Source organism: Diuraphis noxia, unplaced genomic scaffold (genome assembly GCF_037042655.1).
Source record: "Diuraphis noxia isolate RWA-SAM2 unplaced genomic scaffold, SU_Dnox_SAM2 contig0001, whole genome shotgun sequence".
Classification (NCBI taxonomy): domain Eukaryota; kingdom Metazoa; phylum Arthropoda; class Insecta; order Hemiptera; family Aphididae; genus Diuraphis; species Diuraphis noxia.
Genome location: NW_028301711.1, coordinates 80,211,915 through 80,228,805, shown reverse-complemented (window position 1 = coordinate 80,228,805; position 16,891 = coordinate 80,211,915). Strand labels below are relative to the sequence as shown.

The window sequence follows — 16,891 nt, the reverse complement described above, 5'->3', positions numbered from 1 at the left end:
TTGTTTTTTACATGATTAAGTCGAGTTTCATTGTTCAAAATATTTATTGCACCAACATTTGCAGTTCCCTGGTCACTAATAGTTGCTACAACACGAAGGCCTGTCAAATGAACAGCCTCAATTACCTATTTTCAAACAAAAAAAAAATAATTATTATTATTATTATAATTAATAATCAATAATAAATATCACATTACTTCTTTCAATTGGCAAACAATTTCATATTGGTTTGTGGCTCCTTTGCAAAATGAGTACATAATTGGCTGTTTGAATTTCTTTTTTATTCCTCTTAACATGAAGACTAATGCGTGATCAGCAATATTATTATTTTTACTATGTCCTGTATTCACAAAACCATCAATTTCATCGGTAACTGAATTATAGGTAAAACCACTTGACAAACACACCTCGTCAAACAAAATTGAACAATACCTGAAACAAATATTTGTAAGTGAAATAAATATATTTTAAAATATATAATCAATTTAGCTTTTTACCTTTCTGATGGCTTGAGCTTTTGAACATTATCCTTAAGTACTTTCATCATCAATGGACATATTCCTGGTGAAATTCTTACAGTAGATAGGATGTTATTCAATGTCCGTTTGCTTGGCAAGGTAAACAATTTTGCCAACATGCGATAACATTTTGGTGAACGTTTATACAAAGATAAAGTTAACATTTTTTCACTCAAATTGAATATATGTCCTCTGCTACACTTTTTTGTCTCTCTAACTTGAAATTGCATGAACAATGAAGCAGCAGCAGTAGTTTTTTGTGACAGCCGTTAAACTAAACATTTATCAGTGAACTTTTCAGCATCTCTAATTCTTGTTTTAAATAAATTTTTTCGGTTCGTATTACGTCGATTTTGTTTAAGGAGCAGATTTGTAATTTTATAAAATTTTCTACAATTTGGTGTCAAACGATTACAGTTGGCAACCCCAATTTGTTTCAAAATATCTAGAATAAAAACCAAAATTTAGACAAATGTTCAATTGTATAAAAGATAAATCAATCTACAAGCCAATCAAAATCAATTTTTTAATATTTTCTATTAAATCTAAAAACAAGAATAAATAAAAATCATAAGCACCAGTTCCAGTTTTCTGTTTTCTTGCAGTTGGTTTAGCATACTTAACATGCAACTTTTTAGCATTTCCAGAATTGCTTACTTCTACATTATCTGCTGTTAATACCAAAAGCAATAAATAATCAAGCGTAATAGCAATAGGCATATTAAAAAGCAACAAATGTAAAAAATACAATATGCTAATTTACTAAATTTGAAATAAAAAAATAACTTCATACCAATCTGGTCTGGTTCAACTGAAGATATATCTAAAACATTAAACCCAGCCATCATGGAATCGTTCATTGAAGGTGAACTAGGACGGACTACTAAAGAAAAAATTAGACCTATATTTAGAAACATTAGATAAATAAGCATATACATTTGTCTTTACCATCATTAAAAACTGGTGTATTATCAACATCATTTGATGTACATGTAGGTTTACTATGACTATTATGAACTAGTAAAAGAACAAAACATGTAATTAAACACCTAGAATATTAGGTGAATAAACTTATAAAATTGACAAAATTTATATGGTTAGAAATATTAAGCAATAAGCAGGCTTAATGCCCCTGCCTGCTGATATTAATAAAGGGTATTTTATTTAATATTTACTTACATGGCAAGTTAAGCGAAGGATATAAGTTGGCATTAAGTCTTTTGGTTCCGGGGCTTGAACAATCAGCAGTAAAGTGTACAGCACAAATCACTTTCTTGGCATACACATCGTTACAATTTTCTTTTTCTAGTCCGACAATTTTCATCCAATCACATAGTCTTGTCATGTTGGTTTTCGGATTAGGAAAACGATGACAAACAACACCTATTTGGTACCGTTATATTAGACATTGTGGTGTAACTCCAGAAACATGTTTTTAAGTTATATTGATAACACAAAGAAAATACTTATTTTTTTGGTACTGTAGTTGTAGTAAATGTGCATTTGAATATTAACAAAATATTTGGTTACAATATTCTCAAAGTTATATTATTCATAAGGAATTTTACAAATGAGATAATACTTGATCTGGATCTTGATCACTTAAAGTATTTTGTCCATTGTACGCATTTCTGTTTGTGGATTTTAATTGTTCAATTTTTTTTTAAATTTTAGAACGTGATCCTATTAGAGGAACTAATTCTTTAACCATAGACTCTGTCAAACTTTTGAAACTTTCTTCATCAATTTGTTGATCTATATAATTCATTAAATATTTAAAATCAAATATAAATTTTAGATTATAGTAGCACAGATGTCAATACGTCATGAAGTTCTATCAATGTATACAGTATAGTAATGAAAAATCCGATCAAATGTTAATTACTCGTATCTGGTACCTACCCAAACACGTGTTTAATAAGACGTTTTCTGATTTTTTACCTACCTAAAAATAAATATATAATTCTCTAAATATTCCTGTTTAGAGAATAGGATTTTTTTTTATTAACAATCAAAAACTATACGTAATGTGTAACACTGTAATGTTATAATATATATTATATAAATACATTTGGGTTACTTATAATATACTGACGTTAGAACAAGCTAAGATATTAGCTAATGAACTTCAAATTGAGGCTAACTTTCCTGTCCCAACTCGAATTTGTCGTAGAACTACTCAATTTGCTTATGAATCACAAGACGAACCTATTAATGACCCAAAACAATGTTTTAAAATTAACTTTTTCAACCAGATTTTAGACACCGCTATCCAATCAATAAATGACAGATTTTCTCAACTTACAGACCACAGTGATCTATTTTCATTTCTTTATAATATAACTGTGGTTTCTGATTTTGATGAACTTATGAAAAACTGTAAAGATTTACAAATAGCACTAACTTCAAGTGATGGATTAAGTTCGGATATAGTTGCTGTTGAATTGTATAGTGAAATTATATATCTTTGCAAAAACGTTTTACTTTCGAAACATGTGATCCGAAATCAGTTCTTGAGTACATATGTAGAAACAAGTTGATAGAACTTTACCCTAATCATAGGCGTAAATTGGGGGGGGCTTAGGGGGACTTAGCCCCCCCCCCCCCCCAAAAAAAAAAATATAGCCCCCCTAATTTTTTTAAGTCCTCTTTCAATTTTAATTTTTTGTTAGAAAAAATAATTTTATTTATTTATTACGTCATGTCATAATTCCTAAGCAAGAAGCCGATAGGTATATGATTATATTATGAATGCTTATGTTATAGATTTGTATTCAAATAAAATTAGAAAAGATTGAGCTAATATTTATTATTTTATAACGAGGTTATGTAATAATATGTTTATGCGAAGTTCGGAGTATCTTGAATTACTATGCCTTAGCGTCTATTAATATCACCAATCAGTGAAATCACAATATTTTATAATAATATGTTTGTAAAAACCCAATACAAATAATAAGCTGTTACGATTACGGTAACTGATGCTACGACGGTAAACGATGGACACCACTAGGACTAATCAGTTATAGATGAGCAGTCGATGTTTTTTTCTGTGCTAAAAGTTTAATTAATTAACTATTAATTGTATCGAGGTTTTGAGTTTATGACCATGAGTAAACAACGTGAACGTGTGTTTGATATTTTCAATTAAAAAAAACCTAAACCAGACAACTTAACTGGTTTAAATAAACCTAAATTAAAAAGTATTTCGGATAATAATGATTCCGATAATGCAACCGACAATGAATCTACTAGTATTAACTTACTAAAAAATGAAAAAATTATTGATCTTGGCGATTTGCAAACTGGCCCAATAAGACCAGTTCTAAAGGTAATTATAATAATTATATAACATTACATAGTGTAATTTTTATTAGGTATCTACTTATTATTAATGCTTAATAGAAACTAATCAAATATTTTTAAATGCTTTTTCAGTCTTACCCTATGACCAAATTTGGAAATCAAAAACGCAGTTTTAATGCTTCATATTTTATCAAACATGATTGGTTAGAATACAGCATACAAAATGATGCTTTATATTGCTTTCCGTGTCGTAACTTTGGTGCCAACGATAATGTCGATAATGAAGGAGTATTTTCAAAAACTGGCTTTAGAAATTGGAAAAAAGTAATTTTATTTTTAAAGCTTTTAACATAATTCAAGGCCGTAACTGGCAAAAAATTTCGGGGGGGGGGGAGGGTCCAACATTTTTTTAAATATAGATACTAAACACTTTTCATTTCTACGATAAAAATATAAAATTTTATTATTATCATTATTAAAAACATAGGTCATTATTATAATATTCAATTTACATAAACATAATAGTTGATTGTTTTTGTTTAATATTAAATTTACAAAATAATTATTAATTTATAGTCTATGAGCATGCAATATAATGTCGACTATTTCATATTAGTAAAATAGCTCTATCTTTTTGAAGAGCAAATTTATTCAGGACGTCTTCGGGATCCACTTTAATATTTCTATGAACACTTAATAATGCTAGGCCATTTAAACGGGTTTGTCCAATAGCGTTTCGCAAAAATGTTTTCGTCCGTTTCAGCGTTGAGAACGTTCTCTCAGGTGTTGCAGTTGAAACTGGTAATGCAGCTAAAACTTTTAATAAAAAGTATATACACGGAAATAAATCAGAATTACAATTGTTTAATGCTTCAACGGCTGTACTAGGACGATCGTCCTGAGAATGTGAGATCCATTTCCTATTCCATAGTTTAATTTCTGTTTGTAATAAATCCATATCTATATAGTCAGAATATAAATTAAAATCTGTGGCTGATATTGCAGCTTTATGACACATTTTTGGTATTAATAAATATAAAGAAGACAAAACTGTTTTGTGTTTTGAAAATCTATCTTTTAGTTGTTGAATAAAATCGTCATAAAAAGGAATAGCAATAGCTATACGGAAATATTCTTCTGTAGAGTTAACATTAACGTTATTTCTATTTTTTTGACGTCCAACTAGTCTTGGCATTTTTATCTGATCCTCTCCGTCTATCAACTTTAACATATTTTTTGCCTTTTCAAATATTTCTTTAAATGTTTGGTTTATATTGATTCGCATGTCTTCAACTTCATTCAAAACAGTTTCGACAAATGTCACTGCTTCACTTAAATCACATGTTACTGATTGTAATGATTTACATAAAGGTAATGTTAATGAAAACAGTGTGTTAGATGTCACTAAACTAATAACAAATTCACTAGTTATTATGCTACGATACAGATTTAGTGCTTTTGATGATGTTTCAATATCATGAAATAATTGGAGTTCATCTAAAGTGTCGACAATAGGTTTATATATATCTAAAAATCGAATCATTCCATCGTGGTTTTCGACCTACCGAGTTTCACACATAGATGTTAATTTAGTCCATTTTTTTTCGGGAATAAATTCTTTAATTTTATTTTTTAACAACTCTGTTCGTTTAGCAGAACCATTAATGAAATTACCAACTGATTTAATTGTTCCAATACAATTACGAATGTAATGAATATTCGAAGAATGAGCTAGTGCTAAATTTAAAGAATGTGCACTACAATGAACGTACAGGGCGGCAGGGTGTTTTTCACGTATCACAGATTGTACGCCATTGAAATTTCCACTCATAGATGCTGCGCCGTCATACCCTTGTCCTAACATGTACCGACTATTAACACCGAGCCTATTTAAATTTTCTAAAATTACTGTTGCCAAATTTTGTCCTGTTGTAGAATATACTGGTATAAATTGTAAAAAATCTTCTTTTAGTACATATGTAATATTATTTTTAGCATCTATACTTTGCTCCAAATATCGCACACATAATGATAACTGTTCAAAGCAAGATATATCAGTTGTCTCATCAACCAATACGGAAAAACACTTTGATTTGTTTATTTTTTCTACTATTTGTTCCTGTATAATTTTTCCGCAAATTTCAATAAAATTATTTTGTATTAGAGGACTTAAATAAAAAGCATTTAATTTATTATTTTCAAAGTGGTCAATTAAGTTTTTATCGCCACACGAAACACGCATTCGCAATAAATCACGAAAATTTCCATCATTTTGTTCGGGTTCAACATATTTTGATGAAAGTGGTCCGGAATCATTAGTACCACGAAAAGCTATTTCTTGCCGGCCACATAAAATTATAGTTTCAATTATCGGTATTAATCTTTTTCGATTTAAACTTATTTGTGCAGCACGCGTTGAATCTAATTTTTGCGCAATATTTTGCTGATTTTTTGAATAGATAGCTATAAAATTATCACCTCGTAAAACATTGGTTTTATGAAAATCTTTTTTAGAATGTTCACTAAATACTTCAATTGCATGTTTCCAATTATTAAAAATTTTGAATACTAAAGAGGAAAGTTTTTGATTATTGCCTTTGCCTCCGAATTCTTGACCAAATATTACACAGTATTTACATAGGGCACCACCATTATCAATTGTAGAGTAAACAAGCCACGGAAAACGTTCAAACCAGTGAAATTGAAATTTTAGTTTTTTTTTTGAAGTTGTGGATGTTGGAAATACATAATTTTTATCTGGCATCCAAGGAGAAGTTAAAAATTTTAATTTTAGTTCATCACACACATTTTTATTTAAACAGTAACTAATATCGTTGTTTTCAACCTCAATATTGTTTCGTTATAATTTGAATTTAACTCATTATTTTGTTTTGTTTCCGATTCTAAACTTTTAGTTTGCACAATACTATAACTTTCCTGATCAGATGATAAATTAATATCTACTTGTGTTTGGACAGTGGGGACATCACCAGTCTAAAATAAATAAAGTAGAATGTACTTTTTAATTGATCTATACTCTATAGTATGGTAATTAACACGTTCAATTATTAAAAAAAAAAAAATACAATCAAACAACACCAGCAAAAAAATAATGAGGCATTAAACGCCTTCGGCATTGAACGTATTAATAATTATTAATACATAATATAATAAATTTGTATTATAACCATTTTATATAATAATAATCAAATAAACTAGTAAATTTTTAACATACCGATACTGTCACTGCAATACCACGTAAATAACATTTTTTTTGAAAATGACATTTTGGTATCACTGTATAGATTATAATTTTCTCTATCACTTTTGTTATGTACCATGAGTCCATTATATTGTTTTTTCCCGCTCAAATTAAAGATTTTGTGATACCACGTATTACATTTTGATTTTGATAACACGTATCTACCATAATGAACAATATTATAATATTATTCAATATAAACGCTGGACGCTGGTGGAGTTAGACTGCTAGTCTAAGACAGTTCATCTATAATAATATTGAACGTCTTACTATACAGGTAATTATAAATATTAAGTTATAGTTAATTTATTTCAATAAAACATTGTATGAAAGTAGTTAGTTTCAATTATGTTATTATCTACTCAAATAAAATTACAGTTTTATGATGATAGTTATAATAAGTAGGTACACTGTATAATTATTATTATTTATGTTTTTTTAGTATTATACATAATGACATCAAAAAGAAGAATCAAACACCTATTGGAGCTTGCTAATGAAGCTAGTAATAAAGATGACGCTATGAACAACATTACATATTATAAAAAAAAAGGTAAGACAAATATTACCAATTTCTCTAATAGAAAACCAAAATATGAAACTAATTTAATAGCCAATTCATCTATTTCAAAAACAAAATATGAAGTTTTAACAGAAGATTCCTTAAAGGATATTGAATTCATTTATGAGAATGTTGTAACTTCTATAAATGAACCAGATAATATTTATAATGAAAATAATTTAAATGTTCCTAATAATACTGCACCAACTACTGAAAATCAAGTTGATGACATTATTTATAACAAGACTGACTGTATAATTAATTTTGAAACTGATAATTCTGAATTTAATAATTATTATGAAGATTGCTTAAAGGATAATATTGAATTAACTTATGAGGATGTAGAAGTTGTAACTTCCATTGATGTACCAGGTAATATTTCTAATGAAAATAATTTAAATGTTCCTAATAATACTTCACCGATCACTGAAAATCAAGTTGATGACAGTATTTATGACAAGACTGACTTTATAACTAACTTTGAAACTGATAATGATGAATTAATTAATTATGATCATGACTATTCAAAAGAAATCGAAATTGAAACTTCAGATTCAATCACTGACAAAAGAGTGCGTAAAAGAGGTATAAAATCACAAAAAAAAAATTGGAATAGGGAAGTTATGCAACAAAATAGATTGCTAGGAAAGGCATACATAGGGTTTCAGAGGCAAGGCAAGAAAGTATCTCAAGATGTAAATAAGGATGAAAGGAAAATGAAACCAACATGTGCTTCAAAATTTTGCAATAAATCAAAAAACAGATACTGCGATAATTTTTCTGAATCTGAGAGGAGTGAGCTGTTTAACCATTTTTGGAATAATTGTACATCCTGGGCAGAAAAGCAAACTTTTTGTGTAAATATGATTACCAAAACAGAAACAAAACGTATAATGACCGAAAGTGAAAAAAGTCGAAGAGATTATTCCTACACTTATCATTTAAAAAAAGAAGACATATCATTACCGGTCTGTAAAAAAATGTTTTTGAATACGCTCTGTTTTAATGAATGGATGGTGAGGAATTGGATAAACTCTTCAATTAATGGATTACCTCAATCAACAAAGAAGATAAAGAAAAATAATTTACAAAATAATCTAAATTTGGAATTTGATAATGAAGAGGAAATTGAAGAACCTATACCACGAGTATCAGTGTCTGTACGACATAATCATCTCATATCTTGGTTTGGGTCTTTGCCGAAAATGCCCAGTCATTATTGTCGAAAGAGGTCTGAGAGACTTTACCTTGAGGGTCCGTTTAATAGCCAACAAGAAGTTTATGATGTATATTTGTTGAAATGTAAAGAAGATAATAATATGAAACCATTAAGTAGAAGTTTTTTCTCCAGATTTATGAAACAAAAAAAATTTTCCATATACCAACCTAGAAAAGATTTATGTGATACCTGCTCAAGTTATAAAGTCAAACAAGTAAATGAAGAAAACTATGAGCTACACATTGCTCAAAAAAATCAAGCCCGAGAAGAGCTTAAAGTTGATACGCTTGATGCAGTTGCTTTCAAAAAAATAGTCTTGACAATGGATTTACAAGCTGTGAAACTATGCCTTGCGCTGAATGCTAGTGCATTGTATTACAGCATGAAACTTAAAGTACACAATTTTACGGTATATAATTTAGAACCTAACCACCCTTGTTCTAATTATTGGTGGGATGAAAGTCAAGGGGAACTCGAAGCATCGGTATTTACAACAATTATATTGAATCATATTAAACAACAATGCATAGATGAGACTCAAAATAAAAAAAAAGACATTATTATATACTCAGACGGTTGTGGGTATCAGAACCGCAACACGGTATTGTCCAATGCGTTACTTAAATTTTCTATAGAAAATAATGTTATTATAGAACAAAAGTTCCTTGTCAAAGGACATACACAAATGCCATGCGACAGTGTACATAGTTCAATCGAACGTACAATAAAAAACAAAGAAATCTATTTGCCATCTGACTACATAAAACTAACAAAACTAGCAAGGAAAAATCCGTCACCCTATGAATCCCACTCTGTTAACTATTCAGATTTCTATGACTACAAAAAGTTGAATTATTATAAGTCTATCCGACCTGGACGATCAAAGGGTGACCCTGAAGTTCGAAATATAAAAGCTCTTAGATATGATCCCACAACCAAAAAAATATATTACAAAATAAATTTTGAACATGAATATACAGAATTACCCCAGTACCATCGAACAAAAAAAACTATAGATCTGTCCATCAACACACCTTGTTTGTATAATAGCAGAATTCCTATTACTCTGTCCAAGTGGAATGATCTCCAAAAATTAAAAACTGTTCTACCAACTGATGTCCACGATTATTATGACAATATACCTCACTTAAAGACTTATAAAGAAAGAAAATGTGATAAAATTTAGTTATTATGATTTTTTTTTTTTTGTTATAATTATTATTATTATGTTTTAACAAGATATTTTTATTATTTTATTTTAGTAAATTGTTATATTTTGTATATTATTATTTATACTATATTGCAGTTTTATTGGTGTTCAATATTAATTAAGATATTAAATAAGGAATTAACAATTTATAATGTGGTAAAAATCAGATATTATGTTTTTGTTTTTTTATAATTATTATGTTTTAACAAGATATTTTTATTTTAGTTAACTGTTGTATTATTATTTATACTACACACCTACTTCAAGTTTTTGATTTTATTTAATATACTATATTGTTTAATTTTTTTATTGATTTGTGAAATAAAACAAAGGTTGTTCAGTTATTTCAAAATTTAAAATGTATTAGCTGGTTATTATTTGATACTATAAGAAAAGCCGGTATCCAGTGGGATTTTAGGGGTTCACCCCCCCCCCCCTCCAAAAACATTGATCCTGAGTGCTTGCTTTAATACAGTTTTGATATATTTTAAAGACGTATTAATTAATGTTATTAAATAAGGTATTATAATAATAAATTAAATAAATATAAATTACACGTATCTACAACATTTGTATTTAAACAACACGTATCTCAATCCTTCAATACCTCGTATCTTCATTATATTACTGAAAAACCACGTAAGTACTATTAATTAAATTTAATGATATTACAAAATATAATTTTCATTGTTTTTAAACTATATTAAGCTCCTAATATCAATATAAGAAAAAAAAACTGTAAAATTATTTCTTGCACACAAATTAATTAGTTTTATGTCTCTCCTGAACAATTGGTGAAATGTTATTTACGTGGTATTGCAGTGACAGTAGCGATATTACCTTTTGTCTCTTTGTAAAATAATTTTGAATTTGGTTTCTTTTACTCATTTTATACAGTTTACGTGAGCACGAATAGCAGTAAAATGAATGTTTTACAATATTATTATATTCTTGTTTTATAATCTTAAATAATTTGGATTTTCAGCGACCGTTTTTCATATATAAGTTTATATCATCTGTGAGTTGTGACAATCACATTTTATTGTAACTAGTACCATTGATTATAAATGCTAGTACCTAATCGTATCTATTGATCCTAATCTTTATTACGGCGTTGAAATAAAATAAAATGATAAATTTTATCTTATTTTAAATTACTGCTTTAACAAAAATATGCAATTATTATTTAATACAATTTATAGTTTATAAATTTTATTCACCACTAGAATGTTTCCACTTTTAAAAATTTCGGGGGGGGGGGGTCCGGGGTGTGTGATAAAGCTAGGTAATATATATATTTTTAATTAAACATTAAAATAAATTTTTTTACCTTTAATTTACTCAAAGTATATTCTTATTGACAAGGCTGGGCAAGTTAACGATTTTTTTAAACTTTTTAAGTTAAGTTATTTTAAAATAATTAATTATAATTGCAAAAATAAAAAATTACACACATAATATTAGTTTTTCTACGCTCAAGAAAATTACTGGAGACATTTTTTAAAATGATACTTAAAAGTATTAACTAGCTATCAAAAAACATACTTTTCCAAAATAAACCTCATTAATAATTTGCATTATTCTTTACACTAAAATTAACTTAATTTAGATACTTTTAAATAAAATTAATTTTAAGTTAACTCGTTAATCTTAAAAAAAAAGTAACGAGTTAATTAACTTAATTAAAATTAACTTAATTTTAACTTTTAACTCGTTAATGCCCAGCCTTGCTTATTGAACTATTATAGTGCTAAAATCAATTATATCAGCTATTTAGCTTAAAAATCATTATTTGATAATATCAACATATTTGTATTGCAGATGCTATAAAGAAGAGCAAATGGCCCTATGTATACGCTATTGTAAAGGGCTAGACATTGTTGAAAAATTCATTGGTTTCATTAACTGCTCTGAAAGCCAAAATGCTCACTCTCTTTGTGAATATATACTCAAATACTTGAAGGAATGTGGATTAAACCCGAATGCTAAACTGGTAGCCCAGTCTTACGATGGAGCGAATGTTATGTCAGGGAGATTTAATGGTGTACAAGCTTTAATAAAATGTAAATTTCCATATGCCATCTATACACATTGTATGGCTCATAGAGTCAACCTTGTAGAGCTTGATATGTGTAAAACTGTAAAGGTATGTGAAAATTGAAAATATAGTATAATTTTAAGAGTAATATATTGTGTATTATTAGTTATATATGTTGGTATATTTATTATATTTTTGCTTTAAAGGAATCAAGAAATGTTTTCCATACATTAGAGTCATTATATGTTTACTTTTCTCAACCAGCAAGAAATAAAAATCTCATGGACATTCAAAATAATTTAGGTATTAAAAAAAAAACTTTAACACTTAGTGACACAAGATGGAACTGTCGATATAAAAATTGTGAGGCTGTACTAAAATGTTATGCTTCTATTATAACATTATTAAAAGAAGAAATTGAAAACAATAATGATAGAGATGTTAACGAAGCAATAGGTATCAATTAAGTTATACATTTTTATTTCTTATAATTAAATTAACTACTTATTTTATATTATGTTTACAAGCCATTATTTTAATTTTTAGGAATTCTCACCAATATGCATAAAGGAATATTTGTAGTTCATTTATTTATTCTTCAAAAGGTGCTTACTATGATTAATATATTATCAAATCAACTTCAGTCAAGGACAGCTACACTAGGAAATGCGGCAAATGTAATAAAAAGTGTTATAAAATCATTTGAAGACTTAAGAAATCCAGTTGCGTTTTCACAAATGTGGAAAATAATATTACAATTTTGTGAAGACCATAATTTGACAATTGAAAAACCATTGCAAAGTATGTATAATATAATAATGAATAATATTAGTATTTAGTACAATAAATATACATTGAATAATGTTTGTTGTTTTCATTATACATTGTAAAATAGATAATAAAAGAAAAAGGTTACAGCTTAAAAGTCTATCGAGTTTTGTTTTAAACACAAATACAAGTGATCAATACAACACCCATGAGGAATTAGAGGAAAGTAAAGAAGATTATTTCAGATGTCATGCTTATTTTCCTGTATTGGATTGTATAATTGAGAATATGAATAAACGATTCACGTCAGAAAGTTTAGAAATGGCAACATCTATAGAAAACTTTTTCAAACTAGATTTTGAATTAAGTACTTACTTCATTGATCATTATAAAGTAAATATTGTAAAAATATATTATGAGTAGGGAATGGATTTTAATTTAAATAAATATTTTTATGTAGTAATAGCATCGGAAAGTTTTCGATATATGTATACGTTTCATTTCATTTCAAGTAATCTGGTGCTATTTTTATTTTAAATATTTTTAAATATTTTAGAATAATTAAATTTTTTTATAAATAAATACATAAATTATGTAATATTGTAGAATTTTTGTGTATATTTTAATTATTTTACAAATAAATATACGAATTCTTTAATTCTTTAATTCTTTTACGAAGATTTTCCATTTTTATTTTAGTATTTTACGATACGATATGCGATACGATTAGGTCTCTGTATTAGGGCCCAAACAGACGAACGGATTTTGCCGGCCGGCGTTTCTGCCGTCCGGTCGGCATTTTAACATACCCTACATTGTTTCACAACCGGGCTTTCCTGATTGGTCAAATTTGAATTTGCGCGCTCAATCACTTATACGAAATATTATCAATGAAATTGTGGTGATACTCCGACGTATCATCACATGCAACATTGTACCAACGTTACCGCCCGTCCTTTTTGCATTGTATAAATTTTAACACACTTGCGCTCACGAGTAATATTTATGCTCCTTGCACCGACCGACCGAACTCGCGTCTCGCCCCCTCTACGTTCCGCCGGCTCAACTCGCCGCCGGACGTACGACCGACAGTCGCGCGCGCTGCGCAACGGAGCGACCGTTGCACCGTCGCGCCCGACATTCCGACACTACGTTTTTTCCCGTCTTACCGACTCGACTCTCCGACAGCGTTGCCAGATTTAGGGATTTTTCCTCTTTCCGGGGATTTTAGACCACTACAAGGAAATTTTAAGGAAACCGGAGATTTTAACTATTTTTCAAGGATTTTTCATATACTGGAAAATTACAGAAAAAAATTGTTAATTAATAATTATTTATTAAATAATTAATAATAATTTTATTGAACATAACACATCCTTAATGAGCTTTATAATTCTTTAATAATATCATCATTACAGTAAATTATATTAAAACTGTATAGGAGGTAGTTTTAATAAAATAACTATTTTTAGTCAGTCTTTGAGAAAAAATAAATTTATAAACCTTTTATAAAAAATACATAAAACTGAAAATTATTATAATATAAGTAATCATCAAAATAACTTAACAACAAATAAGTAGGTATACATTTAAAATTGATAACAAAACATAACTGAAATATTATATTAAACAGTAGTTAAAATAAGATAACTATTTTTAGTCAGTCTTTGAGAAAAAATAAATTTATAAACCTTTAATAAAAAATACATAAAACTGAAAATTATTATAATATAAGTAATCATCAAAATAACTTAACAACAAATAAGTAGGTATACATTTAAAATTGATAACAAAACATAACTGAAATATTATATTAAACAGTAGTTAAAATAAGATAACTATTTTTAGTCAGTCTTTGAGAAAAAATAAATTTATAAACCTTTTATAAAAAATACATAAAACTGAAAATTATTATAATATAAGTAATCATCAAAATAACTTAACAACAAATAAGTAGGTATACATTTAAAATTGATAACAAAACATAACTGAAATATTATATTAAACAGTAGTTAAAATAAAATAAATATTTAACTATCTAATACATTTTAGGTAGGTACATATATTATACATATTACATATTATTATACATATTATTGGTATGCTTGCCAATCATATCGGAAGATATATCAAAGTTGAAGCAAGATTTCTGTTGGTTGTTTAATACATTTTTTGAATGCAATATACCAGTAATAGTATCAGTAGAAAGTTTATTTCGGAGCTTAGTTTTATTAATATTTATTGTGCTGAATACTCTTTCAACACACGCGCTACTATGCGGTAATGTTAAAACGTATCCAATCAATCTGTTCATAAGTGGATACTTTTCTTTATCATTACCATATTTTTCAGTCTTGATGATTTTCCAAAAGTCCATTAAATCCAAAGTGAAATCAATATTAGAATTTCTAAGAAGTCTCCATTCTCTATCTATGTCGTTCATATTTTTATTTAATTTAGGAAAATGTTTTGTCGCTAAAGTAATGCTTACAATGGTTTTTATGTTCTTTGGTTCAATAAAAGAGAGTGTCTTCAATAATTGCATATGTGCAGAATTGAATGGGAATCTTTTGTAAATTTGTGAAGTGCATTCAACATAGAAATGCAAACAGTTGGTAATGAATTCATTTTTTGCCGATGTTGGAAACTTGTTACCATCAGATAATGCCAAAGTACACGATCCTCCTAAATATATTTCATTGTGTGTTAAAAAATGTGATGGATTTCTGTACTGTACTAACGAAATATCTACATTTTGAATATATTCAGGTTTTAAGTAGCATTCCAAGATGGATTTATATGAAGCTGCCATTCTATCATAAGCGAGATGTATCTGAGGACTTTGTGACTGAAATAGAATGTTTAAGGTGGTTAATATAGGTAAAACAAAATCTAAAAACTGTAAGTACAGTTCAGTACATGGATTTGATATTTTTCCAAATATATTATTGGCTTTTTGGTCAATTAGTAATTCACCTTGAAAATATAGTTTCAAAGCATTGAACTGTTCAAGAACTCTTTTTACACACGAATGAAGAGACAGCCAACGTGTTTGGCTTGGTTGTAGTAATTTATGTGGCTTACTTTCTACAAAAGATTGAAAATTTTTAAATTCGGATTGCCTCTTAAAACTTTGATGCATGTATGTGTATACTTCTCTTATAAAATCTTCAACATAATTAGGTAGTTTTTCTGCATGAGGCACATACATTTCATGACAAAAATGTGTGGAATTTCATTCTCTAATAATGTTTTTACAGAATGTCTGACACCAAACATCGTTGAAGCGCCATCAGAAGCGAAACCAATCAAATTATCTTTATAGGGAATGGAGTTATTATTAAAGAAATTGATAATTTCGCTATAAATATCATTAGCAGTTGCATGAGCCATCTCTTTTAAATAACAAAATTCATCTTTTACAACAAATTTGTGTAAATCAATAATGCGAACAACTAACGCTAAATGCTTAATAGAACTTTTATCAGTGGATTCGTCAATAAGTATGGAAAAGTATTGATTCTTCATTCTAAAAATTAGGTTTTCAAATGCATCTTTTCCAATTACTTGACTAACTAAAGCGGTCGCTTTTGTACGGTTACATGTCATGGTTTTTACTACTTCCGATTCTGGACATATAGATTTAAACATTTGAACAAGGTGGTCAGATGTCTAGCTGTCGAATTTCAGCTTCTTTCTTTCTAAATTCAAGTGAATTATGATGCGCAATTATTTTATCGACCGGTGGAATATTGGAAACTGCCTGTGAATTTTTTTTATGTTTTTCTGACCCTGAATGTTTTCGCACAGCAGAAATACCACCAAGGTATTCATCACCACACACCTTACAATGGAAATACAAATTACCTTTTTTGCCACTTGTAAGCCATGCCGAAAATTCTTTATTTTGCTCCCAACTTTTCCGGTACCGTTGTGTATAAGGTTTTTTCTTTGGCCAGTGTTTCTTATAACGTGTTCCAGGAGATTCATCACTTGACGAAATTATAG

General features: G+C 28.2%; 6 protein-coding genes across 6 annotated transcripts; 3 read left to right on the top strand and 3 right to left on the bottom strand.

Moving 5' to 3' along the window:
* Window positions 1-4,431: 4,431 nt before the first annotated feature.
* On the bottom strand, window positions 4,432-5,109 carry LOC107167054 (52 kDa repressor of the inhibitor of the protein kinase-like). The gene has a single exon (XM_015515944.2). It carries the CDS (start codon window positions 5,107-5,109, stop codon window positions 4,432-4,434), a length of 678 nt encoding a protein of 225 aa, XP_015371430.2.
* A 276-nt stretch (window positions 5,110-5,385) lies between these two features.
* LOC107167053 (zinc finger MYM-type protein 1-like) lies at window positions 5,386-6,588 on the bottom strand. The gene is made up of 2 exons (XM_089215156.1): window positions 5,829-6,588; window positions 5,386-5,750 (listed from the first exon to the last, which is right to left on the bottom strand). The coding sequence occupies exons 1-2, from the start codon at window positions 6,586-6,588 to the stop codon at window positions 5,386-5,388; spliced, it is 1,125 nt and encodes a 374-aa protein (XP_089071282.1).
* Window positions 6,589-7,071: 483 nt separating this feature from the next.
* Window positions 7,072-10,520, top strand: LOC149061957 (uncharacterized). Its single transcript, XM_089217092.1, has 2 exons — window positions 7,072-7,363; window positions 7,529-10,520. Exon 2 carries the CDS (start codon window positions 7,540-7,542, stop codon window positions 10,051-10,053), a length of 2,514 nt encoding a protein of 837 aa, XP_089073218.1. The 5' UTR covers window positions 7,072-7,363; window positions 7,529-7,539; the 3' UTR covers window positions 10,054-10,520.
* A 1,397-nt stretch (window positions 10,521-11,917) lies between these two features.
* On the top strand, window positions 11,918-12,582 carry LOC149061956 (zinc finger MYM-type protein 1-like). Its single transcript, XM_089215155.1, has 2 exons — window positions 11,918-12,223; window positions 12,322-12,582. Exons 1-2 carry the CDS (start codon window positions 11,918-11,920, stop codon window positions 12,580-12,582), a joined length of 567 nt encoding a protein of 188 aa, XP_089071281.1.
* Window positions 12,583-12,675: 93 nt separating this feature from the next.
* Window positions 12,676-13,862, top strand: LOC149061955 (zinc finger MYM-type protein 1-like). The gene is made up of 3 exons (XM_089215154.1): window positions 12,676-12,916; window positions 13,011-13,276; window positions 13,614-13,862. The coding sequence occupies exons 1-3, from the start codon at window positions 12,676-12,678 to the stop codon at window positions 13,860-13,862; spliced, it is 756 nt and encodes a 251-aa protein (XP_089071280.1).
* A 1,095-nt stretch (window positions 13,863-14,957) lies between these two features.
* Window positions 14,958-16,492, bottom strand: LOC149061954 (E3 SUMO-protein ligase KIAA1586-like). The gene is made up of 2 exons (XM_089215153.1): window positions 16,093-16,492; window positions 14,958-16,051 (listed from the first exon to the last, which is right to left on the bottom strand). Exons 1-2 carry the CDS (start codon window positions 16,490-16,492, stop codon window positions 14,958-14,960), a joined length of 1,494 nt encoding a protein of 497 aa, XP_089071279.1.
* Between the last annotated feature and the right edge of the window lie 399 nt (window positions 16,493-16,891).

Coding starts and splice junctions, on each gene's coding strand:
- LOC149061956 (XM_089215155.1), top strand. CDS start 11,918: ATGGCCCTATGTATACGCTATTGTAAAGGGCTAGACATTGTTGAAAAA. Junction 12,224..12,321: donor ATATGTGTAAAACTGTAAAG/GTATGTGAAAAT, acceptor TTTGCTTTAAAG/GAATCAAGAAATGTTTTCCA.
- LOC107167054 (XM_015515944.2), bottom strand. CDS start 5,109: ATGCGAATCAATATAAACCAAACATTTAAAGAAATATTTGAAAAGGCA.
- LOC107167053 (XM_089215156.1), bottom strand. CDS start 6,588: ATGCCAGATAAAAATTATGTATTTCCAACATCCACAACTTCAAAAAAA. Junction 5,751..5,828: donor TGTGCGATATTTGGAGCAAA/GTATAGATGCTA, acceptor ATTCTACAACAG/GACAAAATTTGGCAACAGTA.
- LOC149061957 (XM_089217092.1), top strand. CDS start 7,540: ATGACATCAAAAAGAAGAATCAAACACCTATTGGAGCTTGCTAATGAA.
- LOC149061954 (XM_089215153.1), bottom strand. CDS start 16,492: ATGACATGTAACCGTACAAAAGCGACCGCTTTAGTTAGTCAAGTAATT. Junction 16,052..16,092: donor ACACATTTTTGTCATGAAAT/GTATGTGCCTCA, acceptor ATTATGTTGAAG/ATTTTATAAGAGAAGTATAC.
- LOC149061955 (XM_089215154.1), top strand. CDS start 12,676: ATGCATAAAGGAATATTTGTAGTTCATTTATTTATTCTTCAAAAGGTG. Junction 12,917..13,010: donor AATTGAAAAACCATTGCAAA/GTATGTATAATA, acceptor ATTGTAAAATAG/ATAATAAAAGAAAAAGGTTA. Junction 13,277..13,613: donor ACTTCATTGATCATTATAAA/GTAAATATTGTA, acceptor CGATACGATTAG/GTCTCTGTATTAGGGCCCAA.